The sequence below is a fragment of the Anomaloglossus baeobatrachus genome, chromosome 6 (genome assembly GCF_048569485.1).
Source record: "Anomaloglossus baeobatrachus isolate aAnoBae1 chromosome 6, aAnoBae1.hap1, whole genome shotgun sequence".
Taxonomy (NCBI): Eukaryota; Metazoa; Chordata; class Amphibia; order Anura; family Aromobatidae; genus Anomaloglossus; species Anomaloglossus baeobatrachus.
Genome location: NC_134358.1, coordinates 161601580 through 161626023, shown reverse-complemented (window position 1 = coordinate 161626023; position 24444 = coordinate 161601580). Strand labels below are relative to the sequence as shown.

Sequence of the window (24444 nt, the reverse complement as noted above, 5' to 3'; positions counted from 1 at the left end):
GGCTTTGTCATTATATAGACACCTATCATGTTTTAAATTCTCTCTTGCCGTAAATGGTTATTTCCAAAGGTAGAAGGTTATCCCTTATCAAGTGGATAGGGGATAACTTGCTGATGACTGGAACATAGACTTTTCAGAGATCCATTTTGAATAGGGTGGAGGTGCACATGCTCGACCTCTACTCTATTTATTGTCTTTGGGAATGCTGGAAACAGCTGAGCACTATGATTGGCTGTATTCAGCAGTCGCATAAACTATGAGTGGTGCAGTAGTCGAGCATGCACTCCTATAGGTAATTCTGGCAGTCCCATTTATGAAAAATGGAGCTGAGGTCAAGCATGCGCACCTTTGCTCCATTTAAGACACAGCACCTAGTCCCAAGATTTCATATTTCCATTTCCAGACCACCAGCGATCAGCAAGTTATCTTTTATCCATTGGATCACGGATAAGTTATTATATGGGGATCAGCCCTTTAGCAACATAAAATAGTTTCAGATAATTCAAGGCTATAACTACAAAAACAAACAAAGAAGTGACATTTTTTATTGAATTGTTTTTTGCAAGTCATAGGGCTGCTTTACACGCTATGACATCGCTAAAGCGATGCCGTTGGGGTCACGGAATTTGTGACGCACATCCGGCCGCGTTAGCGATGTCATTGCGTGTGATACCTATGAGCGATTTTGAATCGTTGTAAAAACGTTCAAAATCACTAATCAGTGACATGGGGGTCCATTCCCAATTATCGTTGCAGCTGCAGGTACGATGTTGTTCGTCGTTCCTGCGGCAGCACACATCGCTATGTATGACACCACAGGAACAAGGAACCTCACCTTACCTGCGTCCGCCGGCAATGTGGAAGGAAGGAGGTGGGCGGGATGTTACGTCCCGCTCATCTCTGCCCCTCTGCTTCTATTGACCGGCCGCTTAGTGACGTCGTGGTGACGTCGCGGTGACGCGGAACGCACCTCCCCCTTGAGGGAGGAATTGTTCGGCAGTCACAGATACGTTGTTGAACAGGTATGTGCATGTGACACTGCTGTAGCGATAATGTTCGCTACGGCAGCAATCACCACATATCGGCTGTACAATGGGGGCAGGTGCTATCGCGCTCGACATCGCCAGCAAATGCTAGCGATGTCGCACCGTGTAAAGCGCCCCATAGTCAGATGAATAGGACAGTTGTGGAAAGTCCTCCAACAGGTCAGTCATCTAACTCACCATGAACAAAGTACATTTTAATCAATAGAAATTGGAATAATCATAATTTCCACAATTGGATGCATTAAAAACAATGTTCCTGAGCTGAGATAATTTTATAAATGTGTCCCTGATATGTACTGTGTAATGGCCGTACAAGGACATGGTCTGATCATACCACAGTTCCTGGGCTGGGGAGGAAACAAAAGAGTATACACGTATACACCAGGACACCTGCTGCTTTCTGTAATGTAAAACATTTCACAAATCTTACCCCACAGAAAGAATCAGTTGTGATCCCATACTGGCCTGTCTGCATACTCTTATGTTTCCTCCCCGGCCCAGGAGCTGTGGTGTGATCAGACCACATCCCTGTACGGTCAGACATGGCCATTACACAATACATAGCAGGGACATATATATAACCATTATCTCAGCAAAGGAACATTTTTCTTTAACACATTGAATTATGGAATTTATGATTATTCCAATTTCTACTGATTAGGGCACGCTCACACGACCGACAAATACGGACGAGAGCAATACGAGAAATTCTCGCATTTCACTCGGACCAATGTTACTCTATGAGTGCGAGCTGTTGGTCAGCTTTTCTCGCATACAGATTCTGGATGCGAGAAAAGCGGCAGCATGCTGCGTTTTTCTGCTACCACCGTATCTCTCGCACCCATTCAAGTGAATGGATGCGAGAGATACATCGGACTGCACTCGGATGTTATCCCAGTGCAGTGCGATATACGCACAGGCTAACAGTGGAGGAGATGGGAGGATTAACCCCTCCCACTCCTCCGCAGCGCCCGCACTCAGCTTCACAGCTGTGACCTGATCGTAAGATTGGGTTACAGTCGCATGACACTCGGCTCACGCTCGCAGCAGAGCCTGAGCCTGGGGACATAAGCATATCGCATCCGATGCTCTCGCATCGAATGCCATACGCTTGTGTGAGTCAAGCCTTAAAATGTATTTTGTTTGTGGCACAACCCCTATAAAGGCAAATTGACTGTATAACTCTATTATAGGGACCAACCAAATAAATCAAACAACCCAAACCATGGTGCATTGTAGATATGAACACAAGGACATTGTCTTCTACGCTCATTTAGAAGCTATGCTATTCCCTTTGTCAGGGGACAGCTATCCAATCAGGGTTGTTACCATCAAAAATATGGATATTTCAAGGCTAGATAGTTTTCAAAGAAATATGAATGTTCTGTCCTCCATGAAAATCCATTCTTCCTGCCTGTAATGGCGGTGCCCGCTTGCTTCTTTGCAGCCGTTTAAAATTACATGGTTTTAAAGGATTATTTCACCCCTTCTATTCAGAGGAAGCTTAAGACCTTCACTTTATTTTCTTGTTCTAAATGACGACACCGCAAGCATTGCTTTTAAGCACAATTCATCTTCCCTGCTACATTTCAGCCTTTTAGAGGGAACTCAGCGTTCTCCTTCTCTTTCTGGCTTGCTTCCTCCTAAACTCTGGAGCCCTACTAGGTGTAGCTTCAGGGCAGAAAGGATGTTACATGCTGTGCCGAGCTGCGAATACTCCAATAAAAGATAGCTCTGTGAATTCCTTGTATGTTCAGGTTGAGACTAGTGCTGCCTGATTGAACAAACTCAATCAAGAGAGGACAATCAATATTTCTCAAGACACGCAGCAGTCGACAGATTCATTCAGATGTCCAAATTATCAAATGTGCGGCTACATCTGGTTACCGCTCAAATTAAATATTTTCGTTTGAACTAATAAAAATGTTCTTGTTGTTCTGTGCCGTGTGCCATTCTCAATCTGTGTGTCCAATGGCACAATGTGCTGAAGGGAAAGCAGGATTTGTGGTGTTCAAACAAGCCAGGCACAAATCTATGTACTGTGGGGGCAATGGGGGATTAGCATCTGCGGCGGTCCCGAGGTAGTCGTAAAGCAGCTGCATTGAAATGGCAAGTGTCTAATTTTCAGGGCGTCACAGTTTTTTCTCTAAGGTTTGTTAGAGCTTTTCAATATTTCAGTAGTACAGTACTAGAAAGGCTGAGTTGATATCTGCATCAGAGGTAAAAGCACACTTGCAGCTCTGTCAAAACTACGTAAAACTAGGGGAGTCCAATATAAGTCACTGGGGTTCATTGGGCAGTGTTATCAGTTGTATGACAGATTTGGTACTACCGGTATGTCTGTTACAAATGTACACCTCACTACAAATGTGAACTGAGCCTAGTGTATTCTGCTTAGGTTGTTCAGTCTAAATCCAAAAATCTGGAGTCCTGTCATTCTATGTGACTGTAGACTTGTGAATCCTAATATACTCACAGCCACGTGACCATCGTTCCCAAAACTGATACCCGCGAATCCTCCCAGAGCGTAAGGTGACTGCAGACTGGGAAATCCTAACATACTCACGGCCACATGACTGCCGTTGTCAAAACTAATACCCGCAAATCCTCACAGAGTGTAAAGTGACTGCAGACTTGTGAATTCTAACATACTCACAGCCACGTGACCACCATTACGAGGACTGAATGCCTGCAAATACTCACAGTGTACAAAGTGTCTGCAGACTTGTGAATCCTAACATACTTGCAGCCACGTGACCACCGTTCCCTTGACTTATATCCCACAAATCCTCACAGTGCACAGAGTGTCTGCAGACTTGTGAATCCTAACATACTTTCAGCCACGTGATCACCATTACATGGACTGATGCCTTCAAATGCTCACAGTGTACAGAGTGTCTGCAGACTTGTGAACCCTAACATACTCGCAGCCACGTGACCACCGTTCCCTTGACTGATATCCCACAAATCCTCACAGTGCACAGAGTTTCTGCAGACTTGTGAGTTCTAACATACTCGTGGCCACATGACCACCGTTTCCTTGATTGATATCCCGCAAATCCTCACAGCGCACAGAGTGACTACAGACTTGTGAATTCTAATATACTTGTGGCCACGTGACCGCTGTTCCCAGGACTGATACCCACAATTCCTCACAATGCACAAAGTGACTGTAGACTTGTGGATTTGGACAGCCCCTTTAAGCATCAGTAAAGTCTTCCTTTACTTTAATTGTTTTTGCATAATTCAGAAGTACCTGAGTACATAAAACTAAAGTATGTTAAGAAAAATTGTCATTTTCCTCATCCACCAGCATTTTTCAGTTTTACATTTTTTGCCTGGAGGCTGTCAATGTGCAGAAACCTCCACAGTCTACAAAAAATGGTCCCTGATTCATAAATTCCTTGTGTTTTAAAAGAACACATTTCATGTTTTGTTTTGAAGTATTCCCTGATGTTTATTACACCAAATTCATCAAAATGGCGCATGTGGACCATGAATTTGGCGCAAAGTGAAAAATTTACTTTTTTACCACTTATTCTTTGTAACTTTTTATGCAAAAAGTCACAACTTTTTCAAAATGTAGCAAAACAGATGCGTCTGGGTTGAATGCAAGAAAATCACTCTAGTGGAGGACTAGAGTGGAGTTGCTCTAAATTTTGTGATGTTTAAAAATGTTGCAGTTGATGAATCAGGCAAAAAAGAAATTGCAAGACTCCTCCTACAAAGCGGAAAGAAATATCAGGTGAGCACATATGAAACAGACTTAAAAAAAAGAAAAGGAATTGGGAAGAAACAAAAAAGGTGCGAAACACATAAAATCTTACTGTAGGTACAAAAAAGTACCGAGCGAACGGCAAAAAGGAAGAGAAAACCTGTGTCTAGGGAAGGGGGAGATGGTGATGCCTGAGCAAACCTACCACTGGTCCCTGGGGTCCCTCACCACCCTAGATAGGTTCCGCACCTATGCGCTGAGCCGTATACCTGACCCTAGGTATCCCTTGTGCTGGGCCCTTAATAGGGAACGGGTGGGATGAGCTCTTGGTCAACCCCACTAAATGCTAAAGAAGACACAAGTAGGGCATACAAGGGGAAAAGAATTAAGTATTTATCCACAAATGACTCAGGTAGAAGTTCAGCAAAGTTTCAGCAATGATACCACCAATGAGTACAAGCCACCTGCTTGCAACCAGAACTAGAATGAACTGAATAATATCACCAGAACCAGTCCAGGGAAGAAGGGAATATTTAAGCACTAAGAGAATACTGATATTCAGCATCTGGATGGAAGGAGGGCTCAGCTGGGTTCTTAAAAGGAAGAGATGAAACCCAGCAGGAAAGCTACTTAATGCAATCAATACCAACAGCAGGAACAATAAAAAGTCAGGGAGCGTTTTGGCAGACAAGCGCTGTGACCTTCTATTGCTAGAAACCACATGACTGTCTGTCGCCCATGACACACCCGTGACATAAAACTAGACAAAAAAAAGGTGCAACAGCTATGATGAAATGGGGTTATACAGTGTAACAGTAAAAAGAAGTCTAAAAGAAGAGTGGAGTTGTGGTATGCAGCAGCCATTTATCACAAGGGGCCTGAGTGACCAATGCTTTATTTTCAGAATTCAAGAGTAAAAGCTTTGAAGAGTCATGAAATTTAGGCACAACTCATAGGTGCTCCTTAATGTTGTAAAATCCAACAGGTGATCGACGCTCTACCCCAACAAATTTCGGTGGGTGTGGAAGGCAATCCAAGAAAGAAGAAAAAAAATATTGCACTCGAATATAGTCAATCCATTCTGTTAATGATTTATTCACCTCTTGAACTTTTCAGCTCCATCCTGAGCTTTCAACTGCTGCTGAAAATTATTGTGGGAGGACAAAGTGAATCTGAGAGAGTGCACATCCCACCCGGATGCATTTTAAACCGGTCAGCACACAGCCCTAAACATTAGCAGTCAATAAGAAGGCCAATAACTATGCAACTATATGACGGATTTAAAAAAAGATCAAACAAAACAGGATAATGAGAGGAACAGTGAGAATAAAATAAGAGGTACTTTGCACACTACGACATCGCAAGACGATGCTGCGATGCCGAGCGCAATAGAGCCCACCCCCGTCGCAGCAGCGATATCGTGTGATTGCTGCCGTAGCGAACATTATCGCTACGGCAGCTTCACATGCACTTACCTGCCCTGCGACGTCGCTCTGGCCGGCGAACCGCCTCCTTCCTAAGGGGGCAGGTCGTACAGCGTCACAGCGACGTCACACGGCAGGTGGCCAATAGGAGCGGAGGGGCGGAGATAAGCGGGACGTAAACATCCCGCCCACCTCCTTCCTTCCGCATAGCTGGTGGACGCAGGTAAGGTGATGTCCCTCGCTCCAGCGGCTTCACACACAGCAATGTGTGCTGCCTGCTGGAACGAGGAACAACATCGTACCGTCACTGCAGCGAAATTATGGAAATGTCGGACCCTACACCGATCATAAGATAACGACGCTTTTGCGCTCGTTAATCGTATGTAAAAGGATTCACATACTGCGATGTCAACAGCGACACCGGATGTGCGTCACTTTCGATTTGACCTCACCGACATCGCACCTGCGATGTCGTAGTGTGCAAAGCACCACTAAGAGAAAAAAATGGACTCTTGACAGGTGCTCTTCGACTATACAACTACTTGCATAAAACATTTACTAAATGGAAAAAAATGCAATTACGGTAGTTATACACAAGTAACTTGATATTCATGATTCTCGCCCTTTTTCAGAATTATATGCACTCCTATAGAAAAGATGAATGTGATACTGGATCTACAAGAAAAGTAACAATAAAAAATGACAACTCAGAAAAATCTATTTTATTTTAGCCGTCAACTGCCTACAATGTGATATCCCAGCATTACTTAAACTTCTACCATACACAGCCATGATACAGGGCTATAGGAAATGGGATCTTCTGAGAGATGATATACCCGTATTGATTGCTGTATAATGTAATGTACATACATGTCTGTGTGTGTGTATACAAGCTGAGCCCAATGTACCGTTACAGAAACAGCAACATCCTAAAATTCCACTAAGTTATACGGGGTAACAAAATAGCAGAAAGCAAATAAAAAATGAAACGACACACTGAACTACAGTAGTTTTTATTATAGCTTAGACCCTGCAGGAAAAATAGAGGGAAAAATAACGGTTTATTACAGATTTTGACACATTGGCTGATCGAATCCTCCACAAAACACGGAGACTGGCTATAAAGCCATCACTTCTACTCATCATAGAGCCGTGTTCACAAAGTTCTGTCTCACTGATAACCTGAAATTACCTCCGGACCATAATAAACTCACAGTAGAAAAGTGTATAATGTACTTTGTATCAGCTGGGATGAATGGAAGACAAATTAAATAGAAAGGCAAGGTGAAATGGAACAGTAAAGAAATTGCAGCTTCTGATGCCATGTCTGCGAATATCCCAGACTTACTAAGAAGGAACCCCACTGACTACAATTGAACTTAAACAGGAATTAGCCTATTATTTCAGGTTTTAAAGTGGCAGAGCCTCTAATACTGCCTTAGACAAATCCTAGAAATATTACAGTAAAAATAATGTTAGATTTTACAAGTGTAGCATTCTTTATTATAGCTTTGGATGTTCACCGCTCATAAATACATCCAACTTGGTACCACAATATATATATTACATTAACTATCACACACTGCATTATCTATACCAAGCCAAAAATTGGGGAAAAGCCATATTGATAACACATTTTAATTTTTGATTGTTCGTAAGAGACCCCACATAACTCTGGGAAGCTGGCAACGTTTCTACAGTATTCTACTGGGGTAGTATTTGCTATACATGGAGGGCTGACGTACCAAACACCTCTCTCTGTTGTCTATATTTATTATAGCTAGATTATCTGTTATTACCATATTTCTTTTTCGGAATTATGGGGATCTGGCGTCCATGACTTTTGTGACCAGGAGTACAAGGCTCACTAGAGTGGGCTTTCCACTGCAGTACATGACACAATTATATCCATATACAAACTAGTCCTGTATCAGAATGGGCTGGGCTGAATTACTTGGCACATATAATTGTGTGAGGTTGTATCCATATGTTAAATGGTTGAAATTGTAAACATCTTGTTAAATCAAGGAACCTTGTAATCTTTTTCTTATTAAATATCCCTAGTAGTCTCATGAACATCAAACTTGATAATTGACTAGTCATTGCCTAGGTGATTGGCCTCTTCTGCAGCCCATCAGTGGTGGTTAGTCTCCTTGACCAGGAGCACAGTGCTCGAAAACTCTGATATACTGTAGAGCTTGCAAACACTGTTCTGAAGTTGGACCTGGTTAGCTTCAGTGCCCCTGCGCTCCTCCACAAAGTGGCCTCTCCAAGCAGCATCGGAGATTGCACAGTTCGCACCAGTGGCTCAGCTGTACCACTGGCCTGAACTGGCAATCATCAGGAGCGCTCCAACAACAGCAAATAGGAAGCCAAAGGCAGGGAACCAATGCACTCCTGAAGACTGATCTTGAGAAAACAACTTTAATGTGCCAGGTACAACAATGAAAAATTGACTGTGCTGCCTTTTGTTTCAAATAATGAAAGGTACGTTTGCTAATTATAAGCCAATCAATTTGAAATCCTAGGGTATCTCTTTACATGGGTTGTAAACTACTTTTTTCTTTAATAATGGGCCCATGTTGGTCATATATTAAGAGAGAAGATGTATTCACCTAATATCAATTACCAATCTTCTCTCTTCCTTAGGCAGGGGGCGTCAGCTGACAACTACAAGCTATTAGCAGCCATTAATAGTCTGCAGTAGTCATGTGCTGTCCAAGTTGGAAGAGACAAGCTCTTAGCTCTCTCTACTGGCTAATAGACCAAAAAACTAATTTCTCTAAAAACAATTTTTATTTATAAACGTTAAAATTGGTTGATTCAAGCCATATCTCAAACTATCATATATAGCTATATCGGTCAGTGAGCACACAACAGGTCATGCAGTGCTGGATAACCTCTGATGGGGATATTATTCAAAAAGGTGAGGGATAACCCGAGGTGATTTTGCTTAATGGTTTCAGGGATAACAATGAAAGATCAAGGTGAGGGCCAGGCTGCAAATCCCTAGTCTCGCTACTTCCTGGCCGCAGAGGTTAATACACCCTAAGGTTTTGGGTGCCCCCGCTCAGCGTCGGCTATCCCTAGTAATCCCTATACCTGACTGTGTGCCATTAATTGACCCAAAGCCCAAGGGGGTGTAAATTAGTGCTGAAGTCAGAGTGGTTCAGTCACACAATGTGCATAGTCAGTACACTAATTCATATTAGGTGTTACTGTTGGTCATAAAAACAATTCCCAATCGGAATGTTTATACACATATTCTCCTTCAGAGTTAAATGAAAAAAAGGGGAAGGGTTCTACAAGTAGTTATTAAGAACTGCTACTCAGTGCAATAAACCAACAAATTATTCATGGACCCGTACTTAATTAAGTCCCAGTTAGGTAAACTTATCTTGCTGGAGAGTAAACTCCCAGAAGAATCCCGACGCGTTTCCCCCACTTTATTTGGGGTTCATCAGGGAATGTTACCACACTGAAAATTCACCAATTCCAGGTCACCTTCTAGTTTTTAGTGTTCTGCAAACAGATCCCTTTGAGGAGTTGAAAAAGATGATTAGATAGTCCTCCTGTCCTGTGTCAAAGGAGACTCCAGCTGCCCACCCTGTCAGTACGGGGCTGAATAGGATCTCTCTACTGGCTCAGGTGGTACTGACCGCTGCAGTCAATCACTGATTAGCTGCAACAGCCACATGACAATCCCCGACATAAAAGAAAACAAGACAACTGAAAGGTCAAATGACAAGAGTACCAAGGAGCACCGGGTACCCGGTAATTGGGTAAATATTTTTCATTTATTTTAAGATTAAAATAAAGCTGTCCACCACCCTTTTAAGCATTAACAATCCTTGTAGATTTCCTCCTCATCCCAACAAAAGATTTTTACAGTGACCTAAAACTGTAGACATTGTTCTATTCCAGGTAGTGATTACAGCTTTGAATACTGATAGTAAGAACAGAGAGAATATAAATAGTATCTCAGTACAACAAACACATTACCTGCAGCTCAGTCTGAAAAAAGAATTTCTGTGGGCATTGTGTGCAGTCATAGATCTTGTCCTCTTGTCCATGAGCCGAAAAAATATGCTGTTGCAGCTTGTTTGCTTGGACGAATACTAGAAAAGAGAAATATCCATTGATATAGTATATACTTGATAATTTGGTGTAATTTCAATTACTGGTTGAACCATAAATCATTCTCATTTAACATTTAAAATAATTTTGGATCTGTTGCTCTTGTGAGATTCATAAACATGGTAGTAATACAAAATGAAAGGATATACGCACGGCCTTTGTTACCTTTCATATTGGTTTCTGAGACCAAAAAAGAATGGTGCAAGAATTTAAAGGGAACCCTTCAGGTCCCTTATGTATTCTAACCTAGTAGCAGTGTGATGTGTGGCCTAGTAACCCCTTCCTACTCATCCCTGTGTTGTAATAGTGTGTAATGTGCATGTATAAAAATGTTTTATTACTTATAGTATGTGTACCCTATGTAAATGAGCAGTGGCTCTAGCCCCCTGGGCGTCACATCACCCTGTGGGTGTTTGCATGTTTTCCGTGGTATCACGCCCCTGTGGGCGTGATACCATGGATTTACATGAGCGACGTCCGTCACTCCATGAGATCCCGCGCGTGCGCCGCAGCCTTGTTATCCGGGTTCTTGCTTCTCGTCTTCAGACGCGCACTGCAAATGCTCAGAAGACTCCTGGTGTTCCGGTCATGCGCAGTGTGCGTCTGAAGATGAGAAGCAAGCACCGGCTGACAAACAAGGCTGCAGGAATGGTAAGTGCGCAGGTGCAGGATCTCAAGGAGCTGAAGGTAATGTCGCTCATGTAAATCCATGGTATTATGCCCACAGGGGTGTGATACTACGTAAAACATGCCAATGCCCACAGGGCGATGCGACGCCCATGGGGCTAGAGCCCCTGCTCATTTACATAGGGTACACATAAGTAATAAAACATTTTTATACATTCATATTACACAATATTACAACACAGGGATGGATAGGAAGGGGTTACTAGGCCACACATCACACTGCTACTAGGTTAGAACACATAAGGGACCTGACAGGTTCCCTTAAATAAAACTAGCTTCTGCTTTACTTTTTTTCAAAGTTGGTCATCTTTTGCCACTAATTTTATTATATCTAGAACCAAGAGGAAAGGATTAACACAAACAGACCAGGGCTGACCAAACTTTTTCTTCTTCAGCCTCATTAGACTGAGGAACATATTGCCGTACTAGACCATAATGATGTATGGGCCTCAATAAAAGTCAACAGTAAAATTAAAACGATTTCACAATTTTTATTTTTTGGTTTCCAGAACCCAAGATGGCATAATAGCTACAGAATGAGACACTTATGCTGTTAAACTAGAGATTGCTGCAGTCATAGAAAGGATTATTTCACATTTAGTCAAATTTGATGTTCGACTGCTTTATTTTATCAATTATCATTATTAGCTGTTCTCACCCAAGAAAATGGAAATTCTGTAGGACCTATACTCATGAGAACGTAGTTTATTCATTAAACACTAGTGTCCCCACTTTTCCAGTGGGCCATCACTTTTCCAGTGGGCCATCACTTTTCTCCTGGGAATAGCAAAAATCTCAAAGATGTTTAGAACTAGTTAACATATTTCAGCCATAATCTCTAATGTTTTGAGCTAAAAATGGATGTAAGGGTTCCCAGAGACTTAGAAAAGTTGCATTTCCACCATGATAAGGTGGTTGGGGATAATGAAGCTACATATTTCTGCAGTAGAAGATAAAAGGCTTCTATAATTTTCAGAATAATCCATAGTGTGCTAGCATTTATCCACATTCATCCCCAACTTATAGTATTTTGTCAGGAAACCTCATGAAGAGCTCAGTCAGAAGTGTCCATAATGCCGCTCTAAACAAGCTATTGTAAATGGACTTTCAAGGTTAAAGGGAACCTGTCAGCAGAAATGTCCCCTAAAACCTAACAGATTCCCCCTCTGCAGCTCCTGGGCTGCATTCTAGAAAGGTCCCTGTTATGATTGTGCCCACTTTCTGACCGAAAAAAAAGTGTTTATAAAGTTGTACCTTTTTGGCTTCTGATTCTGTAAATCCGTCACGGGGGCGGGTTGCCTGATGGCCGTTATTCTGCCCCCTGGTCCTGTATGCCGCCCCCATCGCTGATTTCAATACTTCTGGACGCCGCCCACTGCTCCAGCCATCCCCGCGCATGCCCAGTGCCCATCTCTCGGGAATGAGCACTGTGCCCAGCGTCACCGCTGGTGACGTGCACGCAGGGTTAAGATTATGGGCGGTGCTGTGATGTTTATTCCTAAGCAACCGCCCATAATCGCGGGACCGCGCTTTCCCCCTCGGCCTGCTTCTTTCTGCGCAAGCGCGCTGCTGCTGACCTCACTTCGCCTCCTTCCCATCTTGCCCCGAGGCAGGAAATAGATGGGAGGAGCGCGGAGCAGTGACTACACCGAAAGCGCGGTCCCGCGATTATGGGCGGTTGCTTAGGAATAAACATCACAGCACCGCCCATAATCTTAACCCTGCGTGCACGTGACGCTGGGCACAGTGCTCATCCCCGAGAGATGGGCATTGGGCATGCGCGGGGATAGCTGGAGCAGTGGGCGGCGTCCAGAAGTATTGAAATCAGCGATGGGGGCGGCATACAGGACCAGGGGGCAGAATAACGGCCATCAGGCAGCCCGCCCCCGTGACGGATTTACAGAATCAGAAGCCAAAAAGGTACAACTTTATAAACACTTTTTTTCGGTCAGAAAGTGGGCACAATCATAACAGGGACCTTTATAGAATGCAGCCCAGGAGCTGCAGAGGGGGAATCTGTTAGGTTTTAGGGGACATTTCTGCTGACAGGTTCCCTTTAAGGGCACCAATACCTAAAAGACATTCCCTTTTTTCTCTTTGCATTGATCACTATGGTAGGTCCATTTAAAATTCAGGATCATGTCTGTATTCTCTGTATAAGGCACCAATAAATGTCTACATCAGTAAACATGAGAACAATTACAGAAAAAAAGTTAAAAAAAACATATCCTGTAGAGATACTCCAGGGCAGGGGTAGTAAAATGGGAAATCACTGGGTTCTCTTTGGATACATTCAGATCAACTAAGCTTACACGGAGAATGCAAGGGTTTCAATAATACAAACATGTTCAATTTTAATGACTACAAAACAAGGCCCTAAGAATGTGTAACAGTTTACCTGGGAGACATGCTATTAATAATTAAATTGTATATGCCAGAGGCAGAATTTGGGTTGGCAGCACTGACTTCTGATGGATGCTTGGTGCACTGTGACCTAAAAAAAAAGTTTGTGTAGAGAATATGTATAGTTACAGGCTGGGAGAAAATTGATTAAGGATGCTGGCATTTGACTCTGACTCCAGTTTTTACATTATAACAGAGAAAATTAGGCTATTTCTTGGTGACTCATACATTTTAATCACATTTCCTCATTAGACTAGAACCACTGATCACATAAGAAATGAACACAATTCCTTATTCTATTATGAGGAGACTCAACCTGAGTAACAATAAACTAAAAGTGGAGCTGGAGTTCAACACACAGTTCTAAACTCAATCACACTTTTTTTCAATCTTCGAATAGACTGTGCTGGATATTGGCTTAGGAGTGTGATACATATATATACCGTATATATATATATATATATATATATATATATATATATATATATATGCAGTGGAACCTTGGAATAAGAGTAACTTGGTTTGAGAGCGTTTTGCAAGACATGCAAAGCTTTTTAAAAATTTGTAACTTGGTTTAAGAGCAATGATTTGCAATAAGAGCAAATTCCCACTGTGCACACGTCCGGTTCTGTCCTTACACCCCACTCTGACTCACTCTGGAGGAAACTTTCTGTCCATATGTACTGTTTACTGCATACAGTATACCATTGTACAGTACAGTATATACTATATAGCATTTCTATCAATTTGCATTTGTGGATACAGTATTGTACTTTCTTTCTGCTGACCAGTACTGCACATTGCTTGTATTGTACCTCTCGCACACCAACAAGTCTATTGTAAGCTAAAGTGCAGTTTAATTTGCTTTATATGATTTTTCTGTACAGTATTTTGTATTAGTGCACTGTAATAATTTTATATGAATACAGTACATTATTTTGTATTACTGTAATAAGTTTGTATACAGTAAGTATTTTTCGGTTGTGGAACGAATTGTCTGCGTTTGAATTATTTCCTATGGGAAAATTCTTTGATATAAGAGTAACTTGGTTTAAGAGCACACTCCCGGAACCAATTATTCTTGTAATCCAAGGTTCAACTGTATATGTAATATATATATATATATATATATATATATATATATATATATATACATATATACACATATATATATATATATATTGTATATATATGTATATGCTAAAAAAAATACAGAATTAAAAGGATATGTGATCCTAACCAGCTAACACCACCGACAGTTCATAGTGGAGGAGACCTGTGTGTCCTTTCAGAAATGGTAAAATGTTGCATGAGTCATATGGTCTGCTGGGCAAAGGTCATAATCTACAACAGCCAAATAGACTGCCTAGATCTCTAATTTGGACTATATTTTACGGATTTCCTTAGATCAGTTGTCTGTAATCTGTGGTTCTTTAACTGTAGGGTGACCAAAATTTCCAACATGACCTGTGAGGGCACACTACAGTTGTACCTTACAGGAGTTTTCTCCTACTTTAACCCCTTCATAACCAAGGACGTATATATACATCCTTGGCCGTGTCTGTCCCTTTAATGTGGGATTGCGTCGTGAGCCCGCATGATTCCTGCTAATGTGATCAGCAGATGTGCAGCTAACAGTTTTATTGAATGAGCCCAAAAAATGCTATACTCTCCTCCTGGATCAATGCCGCTCCTCTGCACTCACAGTTGTGTAACCCACTGAACAGTTGGCATCAAACATATGGTTGGGGTGTCACTTCACCACTCTAGTTTTCATATTTAGCATACCATAAACTAAATGTGAAGGCTGCAGCCAATTGATAGCTGTCATATGAGGCCCCCAAAGGAATTTGAGGACAACATACTGGTGGGGGACACAGCAGCAAATGAAGAGGAGAGGTGCCAGTCCACGCAATGAGTATAGTGTGTTTGATTTTATTACCCTACCCTAGGCCTATTCATGTAATGTTTGAATTAGGTTAAAGGGGTATTCCCATCTCCAAGATGGAATCCTGGTATGTACTAGGTATAATAATAAAATGAGCAAATACCTCCAATTAGAAATGTAGTATAATTTTCCTGATATAGCCTTGTCTCAACCACAAGCAACTAACTAACTGAATGTAACCATGAATACCTAGGCTGCAATGCCCTGCACATGAGGTAAGAGACATGGCTATATCAGGAGAACTATACTACATTTCTAATTGGAGGGATTTGCTATTATTATTATTATTATTACTACAACTGCTACATATTGGGATAGGATCTTTGAGATGGGAATAACCCTTTAAGCCCTCATTAGAAGTCTGTACCTTTGGTATTTAAGGGGACTCTGTCAAGGCTTCAGGTTTAAAAAGTGTAGTAACACATGGTGTGCGCCAAGATGTATGGAAGTAAAATAAACTACTAATACTTATAAAATGTATATATTCAGTGTTTGCATAAATCTTGGCACACAGTGTGCTGCTCCACTTTTTGATATGTATATGTTGCAGTCATATATATTTATTGCAGTGACATAGCTTGCACCTGTTCACATTTGCTTCGCTCTGTTAGGAGGTGTTAGTCACTTTTTGGTTTTTTTTATATGATACATTTGGAGGTAACTAGTAATGGCCTCTGTAATTGGCTGAGCATTTCACCCATTGGATGAAACACTAAAATAAAAAGTATGTTTTCCTTTTTTCAGCCAATATTCTCCATAAACCTTAAGGGTTTGTTCACACGTGGCATTTTTGCCGCGTTTTTGCAGCATATTTTACACATGATGCCTTAAATATGCAGTGTTTTACAGTACCAGAAAAATCAAGAGGTTTCTAAAATCTCATGCACACAGCTTTCCTTATCCCTGCATGTATTTGGAGCCCTGTTGTGTTTTACCCAAAATGTAGCATGTCAATTTTTCCGGCTCTTTTATAGCATTTTTACTCTTATTAAATACAATCACAAAAACAAAACGATGCATAACCTTTGTGCTGCGTCTTAGGCCTCCTTCACATATCTGTGGAACACACTAACGTTTTGCTCGGTCTAAGGTGTAGGTACGTATGTGTATGTGTGGGTGTGTGTGTGTGTGTGGGTGTGTGTGTGTTCTACATGTGACATCCGGATAGCACACGGAGAGTATGAGCTGTTACTTTCAAGTTCAAGGTGAGTGCAGTGAATATGCAATGAGCATAATGAGCAACCCAGGAAGTTACAGCAGAGGCAGAGACAGCAGCACAGGAGACAGGTAAGTATAAAAATTCTTTATTTTTATGTCACCTGTGTTTTCTCTGATACGTGACACACTGATATCACACAGATCACATTAGTGTGTGGTCCGTGTGATACCCGGGCTTTCTGTAGAAAATAGACATGTCGTCGTGTGGAGCATACGGACAGGCATATGCTCCACACGGACACATGGTCAGTGTGAAAACACAGATGTGTGTCCAAGCCCATTGATTTAATGGGTCTATGTGAGTCTGTGTCTCCGGTACGTGTGAAAATCGACACCATACGTACCAGAGACACGGATGTGTGAAGGAGGCCTTAAGTGTACTTGCTGCGTTTTTGTAGTATATACCCGCTTGTCTTTATAGACAACTTTAACTAACTTTTTTAACATATAGTGCGGGCAAAAGCACACATGAAAATGTCTCCAAAAGAGAAAAAAAAACAACAAAAAAAACCTCAAAAAAAATGTAAAACACAATAAATTTATGCTTTTTGAATGCAACGTTTCTCCGGCCAAGAGGGAAAGATTTGGGTGCAGAAAAAAAAAGCTGAAAAAATGCCACTTGTGAACATATCCTAATGAGTGTGTTCTGAAAAACAGAGGAGTACAGGACAGTGTCAAGGATTAAACACACAGATTTGTTTTATTATGGAGGTTAGTATGGTTCAATGAAAATAGTCAGTGTGCTGTCTGAAAAAATAACAGAACAAAGACATATGTATTGGTTGTATACATCTGACCTTAAATAGTATTGGTTTTTATCTTCCCTTTAAATTTGTAGCTCTTGGCTTGGAAGAGTGATGTATGATAAAAAAAAGGTTAGGGTCTCATCAAAGAAAGTTACTTGTTGTGGCTGGTGGGCACATATGAATATGCCAATTTGTGCACTAAGGACCACAAAAATATTCTATATGGCAAAGTGTTGCTGTATACGTTGGTTTGTATATATTGTAGTCACAGCAGCTTGCACCTGTTCACACTTTATTCTGTTAGGAGGTGCGTTTTAGATCTGTTTCTTAGGATATTCAGGCTCATCAAATGTATTAACACTGCAAAGTTCAAACATACCTTCTTGACCACAAATGGATATCCTGTTCCTGAAAAAAAATCAATTTTGGATATATCTTTGAATAAAGCTACAAGAGAATGGGCCAATTTGTAGATAGTGCTTCAATCCTTTGTATTATTCATTGGCTGGCCGCCACCCAATGGACTTGTTTGAGATCTGTTCATCCCTTCCCCACATCATTATTAGCTGTGCTGAATAGAAATCCACCATGAATGTATTTTTCAATTTTGCTCTAGCTACCCTATCTAGCAATGCGATTAGGTTGTTACACCTAAACCTATTGATAGGTTTCCTTTAATAGAAATACATTTGTTTTACATGAATACAAATATTAAATGTACAAATGACACTTGTTGCTGTTACTGATTGAACTTGTCTTTGAGCTAAAGGAGTTGAAAACCTTTTTAAATACTTTTTCCCTCTAAGCATCTCGTGTTGATATACTGGTTATGAAGTTTGCCATTGTTGTGTCCACCATTGATCAGCTGTATTCTGGTAAGAAACTTTGCAGCAAATTTTTGATATCCCTGCGGCATAACCACAACTGAAATAAAGCATTTCTTTATTGCAGTTTTCTATTTCAATTACTAAATAAATATCACAAATAAATTAAGGTCTCTATTAAATAAAAATTCTATAGTAATATGTTTTAAACCAGAATTACATTGTCTCTCTTTAAAACATACTTGTCATTTCAGGCAACGTTTCATAAAAACCTGTCATATGTGTACATGAAGAATTATGTGACCATTATATACCTTGAATATTCAATTTTTCAATAGGTTACCCTCTTGTAGGCTTCATCTCTAAGTTTTAGTTCTCTCTGAGCTGGTGGGTGGAGAGTAACTTTTATGATGTCTCGTATACAAAGTGCACAGAGACAAAGGGATTTCTGTTCTTTCTCTCTATTTATGACATATATACAAGCAGCAGCATTGACAGGTAGTGGTACTGAGCAGTGTGTCTGAGAATCCATTTCTGGGATAATCTAAATCCCTCATTAACTGCAGCACAGTCTACCTGTTTCTCAACTGCAGCACAGTTCGCCTGTTTCTGAACTGCAGCACAGTCTGCCTGTTTCTGAACTGCAGCACAGTCTGCCTGTTTCTGAACTGCAGCACAGTTCGCCTGTTTCTGAACTGCAGCACAGTCCACCTGTTTTTGAACTGCAGCACAGTCCACCTGTTTCAGAACTGCAGCACAGTCCGCCTGCTTCAGAACTGGAGCACAATCCGCCTGTTTCTGAACTGCAGCACAGTCCACATGTTAATGAACTGCAGCACAGTTCGCCTGTTTCTGAACTGCAGCACAATCCGCCTGTTTCTGAACTGCAACACAGTCCACCTGTTAATGAACTGCAGCACAGTTCACCTGTTTCTGAACTTCAGCACAATCTGCCTGTTTCTGAACTGCAGCACAGTTCACCTGTTTCTGAACTGGAGCACAGTCCGCCTGTTTCTGAACTGCAGCACAGTCCGCCTGTTTCTGAACTGGAGCACAGTCCGCCTGTTTCTGAACTGCAGCACAGTCCGCCTGTTTCTGAACTGGATCACAGTCCGCCTGTTTCTGAACTGCAGCACAGTCTGCCTGTTTCTGAACTGCAGCACAGTTCGCCTGTTTCTGAACTGCAGCACAGTCCACCTGTTTCTAAACTGCAGCACAGTCCGCCTGTTTCTGGACTGCAGCACAGTCCGCCTGTTTCTGGACTGCAGCACAGTCCGCCTGTTTCTGGACTGCAGCACAGTCCGCCTGTTTCTGGACTGCAGCACAGTCCGCCTGTTTCTGGACTGCAGCACACTCCGCCTGTTTCTGGACTGCAGCACACTCCGCCTGTTTCTGGACTGCAGCACAGTCAACCTGTTTCTGGACTGCAGCACAGTCCGCCTGTTTCTAGCTTTGCCTGCTTTCTCACTCTGCTCCTTACTCTTTCTCCTCTTCCCATCTCCCCACAGGAGTATAATAGGAGGTGTCACCTATGCTGTCAGTTTGACGTGCTTTGACCAAGATGCACTTGAGCTGGTTTTTTCCAGAGTGAATGGAAGCAGGAGGAGAGGAAGAAGTGGAGAAAGAAGTAGATTTCACTGATAAAATACTGTATATTAAAAAAGTTTTTTTATGTTCACTGATACAATTGATCTATGCATAGTTTGTTAAAATGACAGTAGACATTTAAATTACAGCAATTGTTGACATGACTGTTAGGTCATCTAGATAAACCTTTAATCTAAATTATCACCATTATTTTTTCACATGCTCTTTCACACTGAAATACACAAACCAAGAAGGAATAGTCATGGAATTATGGAAATCACAAGATCGATGGACGTATTACCAATATCCATATGATGAAAATAGAAACCCAATTTTCTAAACATCTCAATTTATTCAGTATAGAGTGTAAACCCCACATGCAGAAATTTCTGCACTTACACCCAGCGGCTGCTATCAATGAGGTTATTCATGGTTGTTTGAGGAATGTTCTGCCATACTGAATTCACTTTGGCACACAAATCATCAAGATCAGCTGCTGGCAGCTCAATTTTCAACTGCCAACCATTGGGGTCCCAGTTGCGCTCAATGGGAGACAAGACGTGAATGGTAGGACGTTTAAGGCTTGTAGGTTACTCACAGTAGCAATAGCAAAATGTGACCTGGCATTGTCATGTTGAAAAATGGCTCATGGGATGCTTTGGAGAAATGGCCATACCACTGGCTCCATGACCAAATCATTGTAAGGTCCTGCTCTGCACCACGATAGCCTTTAGGAGCAATGGAACACCTGTAGATGGATGTTTGGCTCGTAGACCAATGTTGTACAAATGACTCCTAATGGTTTCTATATACACTATTTGACACCTTAGACCTGACATGTAATGACCAATCTCACTTTCAGTACAAAATGGATCTATCGTTGAATCAGTGGTACTGCCATTTCTCCAAAGCATCCTTGAGCTGTTTTTAACTATGACAACGCCAGCCTGCATATTACTCATACTACTCTGAACAACCTGCATGATCTGCAGAGTCTCCAGACACATCTCCAATTGAGCACATCTGGGACATCATTGGTAGGCAACTGCAAAGGGAGCCACCAGCAGCGGACCTTGATGATTTGCGTGCCCAAGTGCATTCAGAGTGACAAAACATTCCTCAGACAACCATCAACAACCTCATTGTTAGCAGTCAAGGCGTGTAAGCGTGTGTATTTCGGAATTTGGCGCTCATACACGATACTGAATAAATTGAGGTATTTTGAATTTTTTTTCATCATTTGCATATCATTAACATGTCTATGGATCTTGTGATTTCCATATTCCACAACTTATCCACCTTGGTGTTGCAATTTTAATGCTGATGAATGTATAGGATACCTGAATTGGGATAAAAATATAAATAATACTAAATAAAACTGAAAAAAAAAATCATTTTGAGGAAGGAGACACAAAGATTTATAAAAATGGAGAAGCAGCAACCAAGGAAGAAAGGGCTTTGGCGAGCAAACAGGCAGGTTTTAAAAGTTATCAGCATCATCTGTAAACAAGATAACAACAGCAAAAATCAAATCCTAATTCTCATTATATTTACTGTAAAATAAAGCATTTAAAAACACATAAGACATCAGAGCGGCGCTGCACGAAAGCCTGCACCATAAGCCCCTCAGTAGCTTATTAGAGCATTACGAGTGTTGTCAATAGGAAAATCGATTTCACCAAAGGATTTCTAGCCCTCTGCAGTATTAAAGAATTGACATATTGGATTGAAGGCATTACTCCTATGCAGAAGGAAGAATTTCAGGAGGGTGTGCGGCAGTCACTAGAGATAACTGCAGGAGTCTTCTGAGAACATCTACACACAGAGACGATTGCCTTTATTACTGCAGGATATGTAGACTGTCCACCTATTGGGCTCACAACAGGCTTTTCTTAGGCGGAAAATAAAAAAAAACAGAAATTACGCTTGCGGAGGGCAGGCGCGGGTCTTATCTGCAGCTTTTCTCCTACATGGTGCTGTAATGAAATCTGGAGCTAGTTTATTCTCTGTATTATTGTGTCCTTTGCTCTCTCACTATTAGAATAGAAATGTTACCGTCGGGCTCGGCACTAGATGTCGCTGTTTGAGCACTGCTTCTTCTTGGCAAACTTCAGGCGGCAATAATAACCATAATGAAGGGTGACACTTGCTTCGCTTTATGTGTTAAAATGAGATAATACATTGTCGCTTTAGTAATTCTGCTCTTCTCGTTTTGTTTAGATAGAATATATTCACAGGTTATACTGATATACGAATACATCAAGGTATTGCAATTTCTTCATTATTTTCAAATCATGGCTTGACATAACATAAGTTTAAAGGCAACAGGCATTACATATATATATATATATATATATAATTGATTGGTTATATTTATACTGATGTAGCAGAGCTGGGGTGCTTACACTTTGAATATGATAATGCGGGAGGTTTACCTGCAGAAACGCACCGATAAGACATCATGACACCATACTAAAGAGCCATAGGTGCTACATGTGCAGTTGTAGGCTGCTGAGAGATATTGCTCCCGAAAATACTTTAATTATATGGTATCTGATGATACATTGCAGCATTGACTTCTTATGTCTTTTTTATGCTTCCTTATGGAAGTTACAATAATAATGCAGCCGTGTTTTTGAAGCCTTATCCACTTTATTCTCAATATTACATTTGAGCTTTATGTGGAATTCAATGTCATTATTAGCCTTATCTAAAGTGTTAAAGGGAATCTTTCAGCAGGTGTTTGCTGTGTAAGCTGGATAGCATACTGTAAGGGTTAACACAGAGAATTCAGGGATGACCGTCTTGTCATGGTCAGATCTGTTGTTTATTTGCTATGTTTGTTTAAGCAGCAGGACATCTCATTGCTTTGCTTGGACTACAATGTCACACACATGGCTGTCTGGCACAACCCCTGCTGTGATTGACACCTCACTATCACTGTACAATCTCTATAGAGAGTCTGGTGTGGGTGGGACAGTTCTTTCAGCTCTGCTACATGGCTAAATCTAAAAATTCTGATTGTGTCAGAATGGCTGCACCCACTAATCTAAGTGATACATCACTGGATTCAGGTTCCATGCTGCTCTCAGATCAGATAGCAAAAACCTCCTGACATATACTGAAGGACAGGCCGAATCCTTTCCATTATCTATAAACGCCATTAAGTGTCTAAGCTTTTTTCCTAGACTTTTCAACTTAGACAGAAGTATAATGTCCATGCTGTTCTCTGCTCATAAATACCAAAGGGAGTTGACGCTGCGGAGTCTGTCTCTAAAGGCCTCGTCACACACAACAAGATCGCTAACGAGATCGCTAACGAGATCGCAACAGCAATCTTGTTTTGTGTGACGCCTACCAGCGATCAGCCCCTGCTGTGAGATCGCTAGTCGTTGCTGAATGGTTGGAACCATTTTCTTCAAAGGCGATGTCCTGCTGGGCAGGACGCATCGCTGTGTTTGACGCCTCCTAACACAGTCCCAACGCCCGCCGAGATCGTTATACAGGTCGCTGATCGTTACTGCGTCGTTGGTAAGATCTGACTGTGTGACATCTCACCAGTGACTTACCAACGATCCTTATCAGGTCACATCGTTTTTGGGATCACTGGTAAGTCGTATGGGGTTTTGCTCTACAGATCCAATTATAACTAATATCAATATAGTAGAGGCTTCCATACAATGTCCATGCTGCAAGGTCTAGGTGTCAATTTATATACATATTTAGGAAAAGCCCGTATCCAAGCCAAATATCCATCTGTAGGCAGCTGTTACAAGGTTCTTGGCCTCGTGAGAGCAGCTAGATGAGATGACTGATGAAGCTCGGGAGGGTACTGGTGCTCAGTGAAGAGATCCAGGTGGTGTATAGAGAAATAAAACACATTGTTCTGGGAATAATACTTTACAGTGATCTTCCGACACCCATTTAATCAAATCACCCATTTTACCACAATGCGAAGAAGTTCTTCCAATATGGTAAATTCTGGTTTATCAAAGTATATGTAATTTGTCTAATTTGAATTTTTAAACACATTAAAAAGAGGCTTTGGGCTCTAGACAAATGTTTATGTGACTGCGGATTACAGAGGCTGAATTCTCACAATGTTCTGTTGGATAGACTAGAATGGGAAGTTAGTCGGCATGTGAGCACCATATATAAATGACATTCATGCAGTCACATGACTGCTCACGCCCACCGGGAACACAGAGGAATCCTGACAGTGTGCACACTGAGTGAGAATGGAATCACTGGTGAAATTTGTCCAAAGCCCTTTAACCCTTAAGAGTAATATCACATACATGCACATGGGTATGGATAGGGGTCAGGAGCATGTAGCAGATACCGGTTAGATTAAATAGCTGACATCTGTTTCTAACAGCAGCAGACAAACATTAGTTCTGAATCTTGCCATTAACCAGTTAAACACCAATGTAAATCTTTGACAGCGGCATTTAAATGGCATAAGCTCCGATGTTTGAGTGCGCAGACTCTCATTGCCTGCTCGTGACGCAATCATGGGCCTCTGATGGATTATTATGATAGCATGTAACCTCCATCTCGGTCTTCTTCTGAAGCTCATCTACATGCTGAGCTTCAAAGAACACCGTTTTTACTATATAATGCAGTACTTTGGTATTGTAGTAAATAGTATAGGCAAACTGACTATTGAAGGCTCTAGTTTCCTATGTAGATTAAAAAATAAAGTACAA

At 41.4% G+C, this 24444-nt stretch overlaps 1 protein-coding gene across 4 annotated transcripts in view; it reads right to left on the bottom strand.

Moving 5' to 3' along the window:
- The window catches only part of ZNF521 (zinc finger protein 521), a 520341-nt gene that overhangs the window by 52473 nt on the left and 443424 nt on the right, over positions 1-24444 (bottom strand). For all 4 annotated transcript variants that reach the window (XM_075353338.1, XM_075353336.1, XM_075353335.1 and 1 more), the window contains one exon: positions 10188-10303. In XM_075353338.1, coding sequence (XP_075209453.1) covers positions 10188-10303 — 116 coding nt within the window. The remainder of the gene's footprint in view (positions 1-10187; positions 10304-24444) is intronic.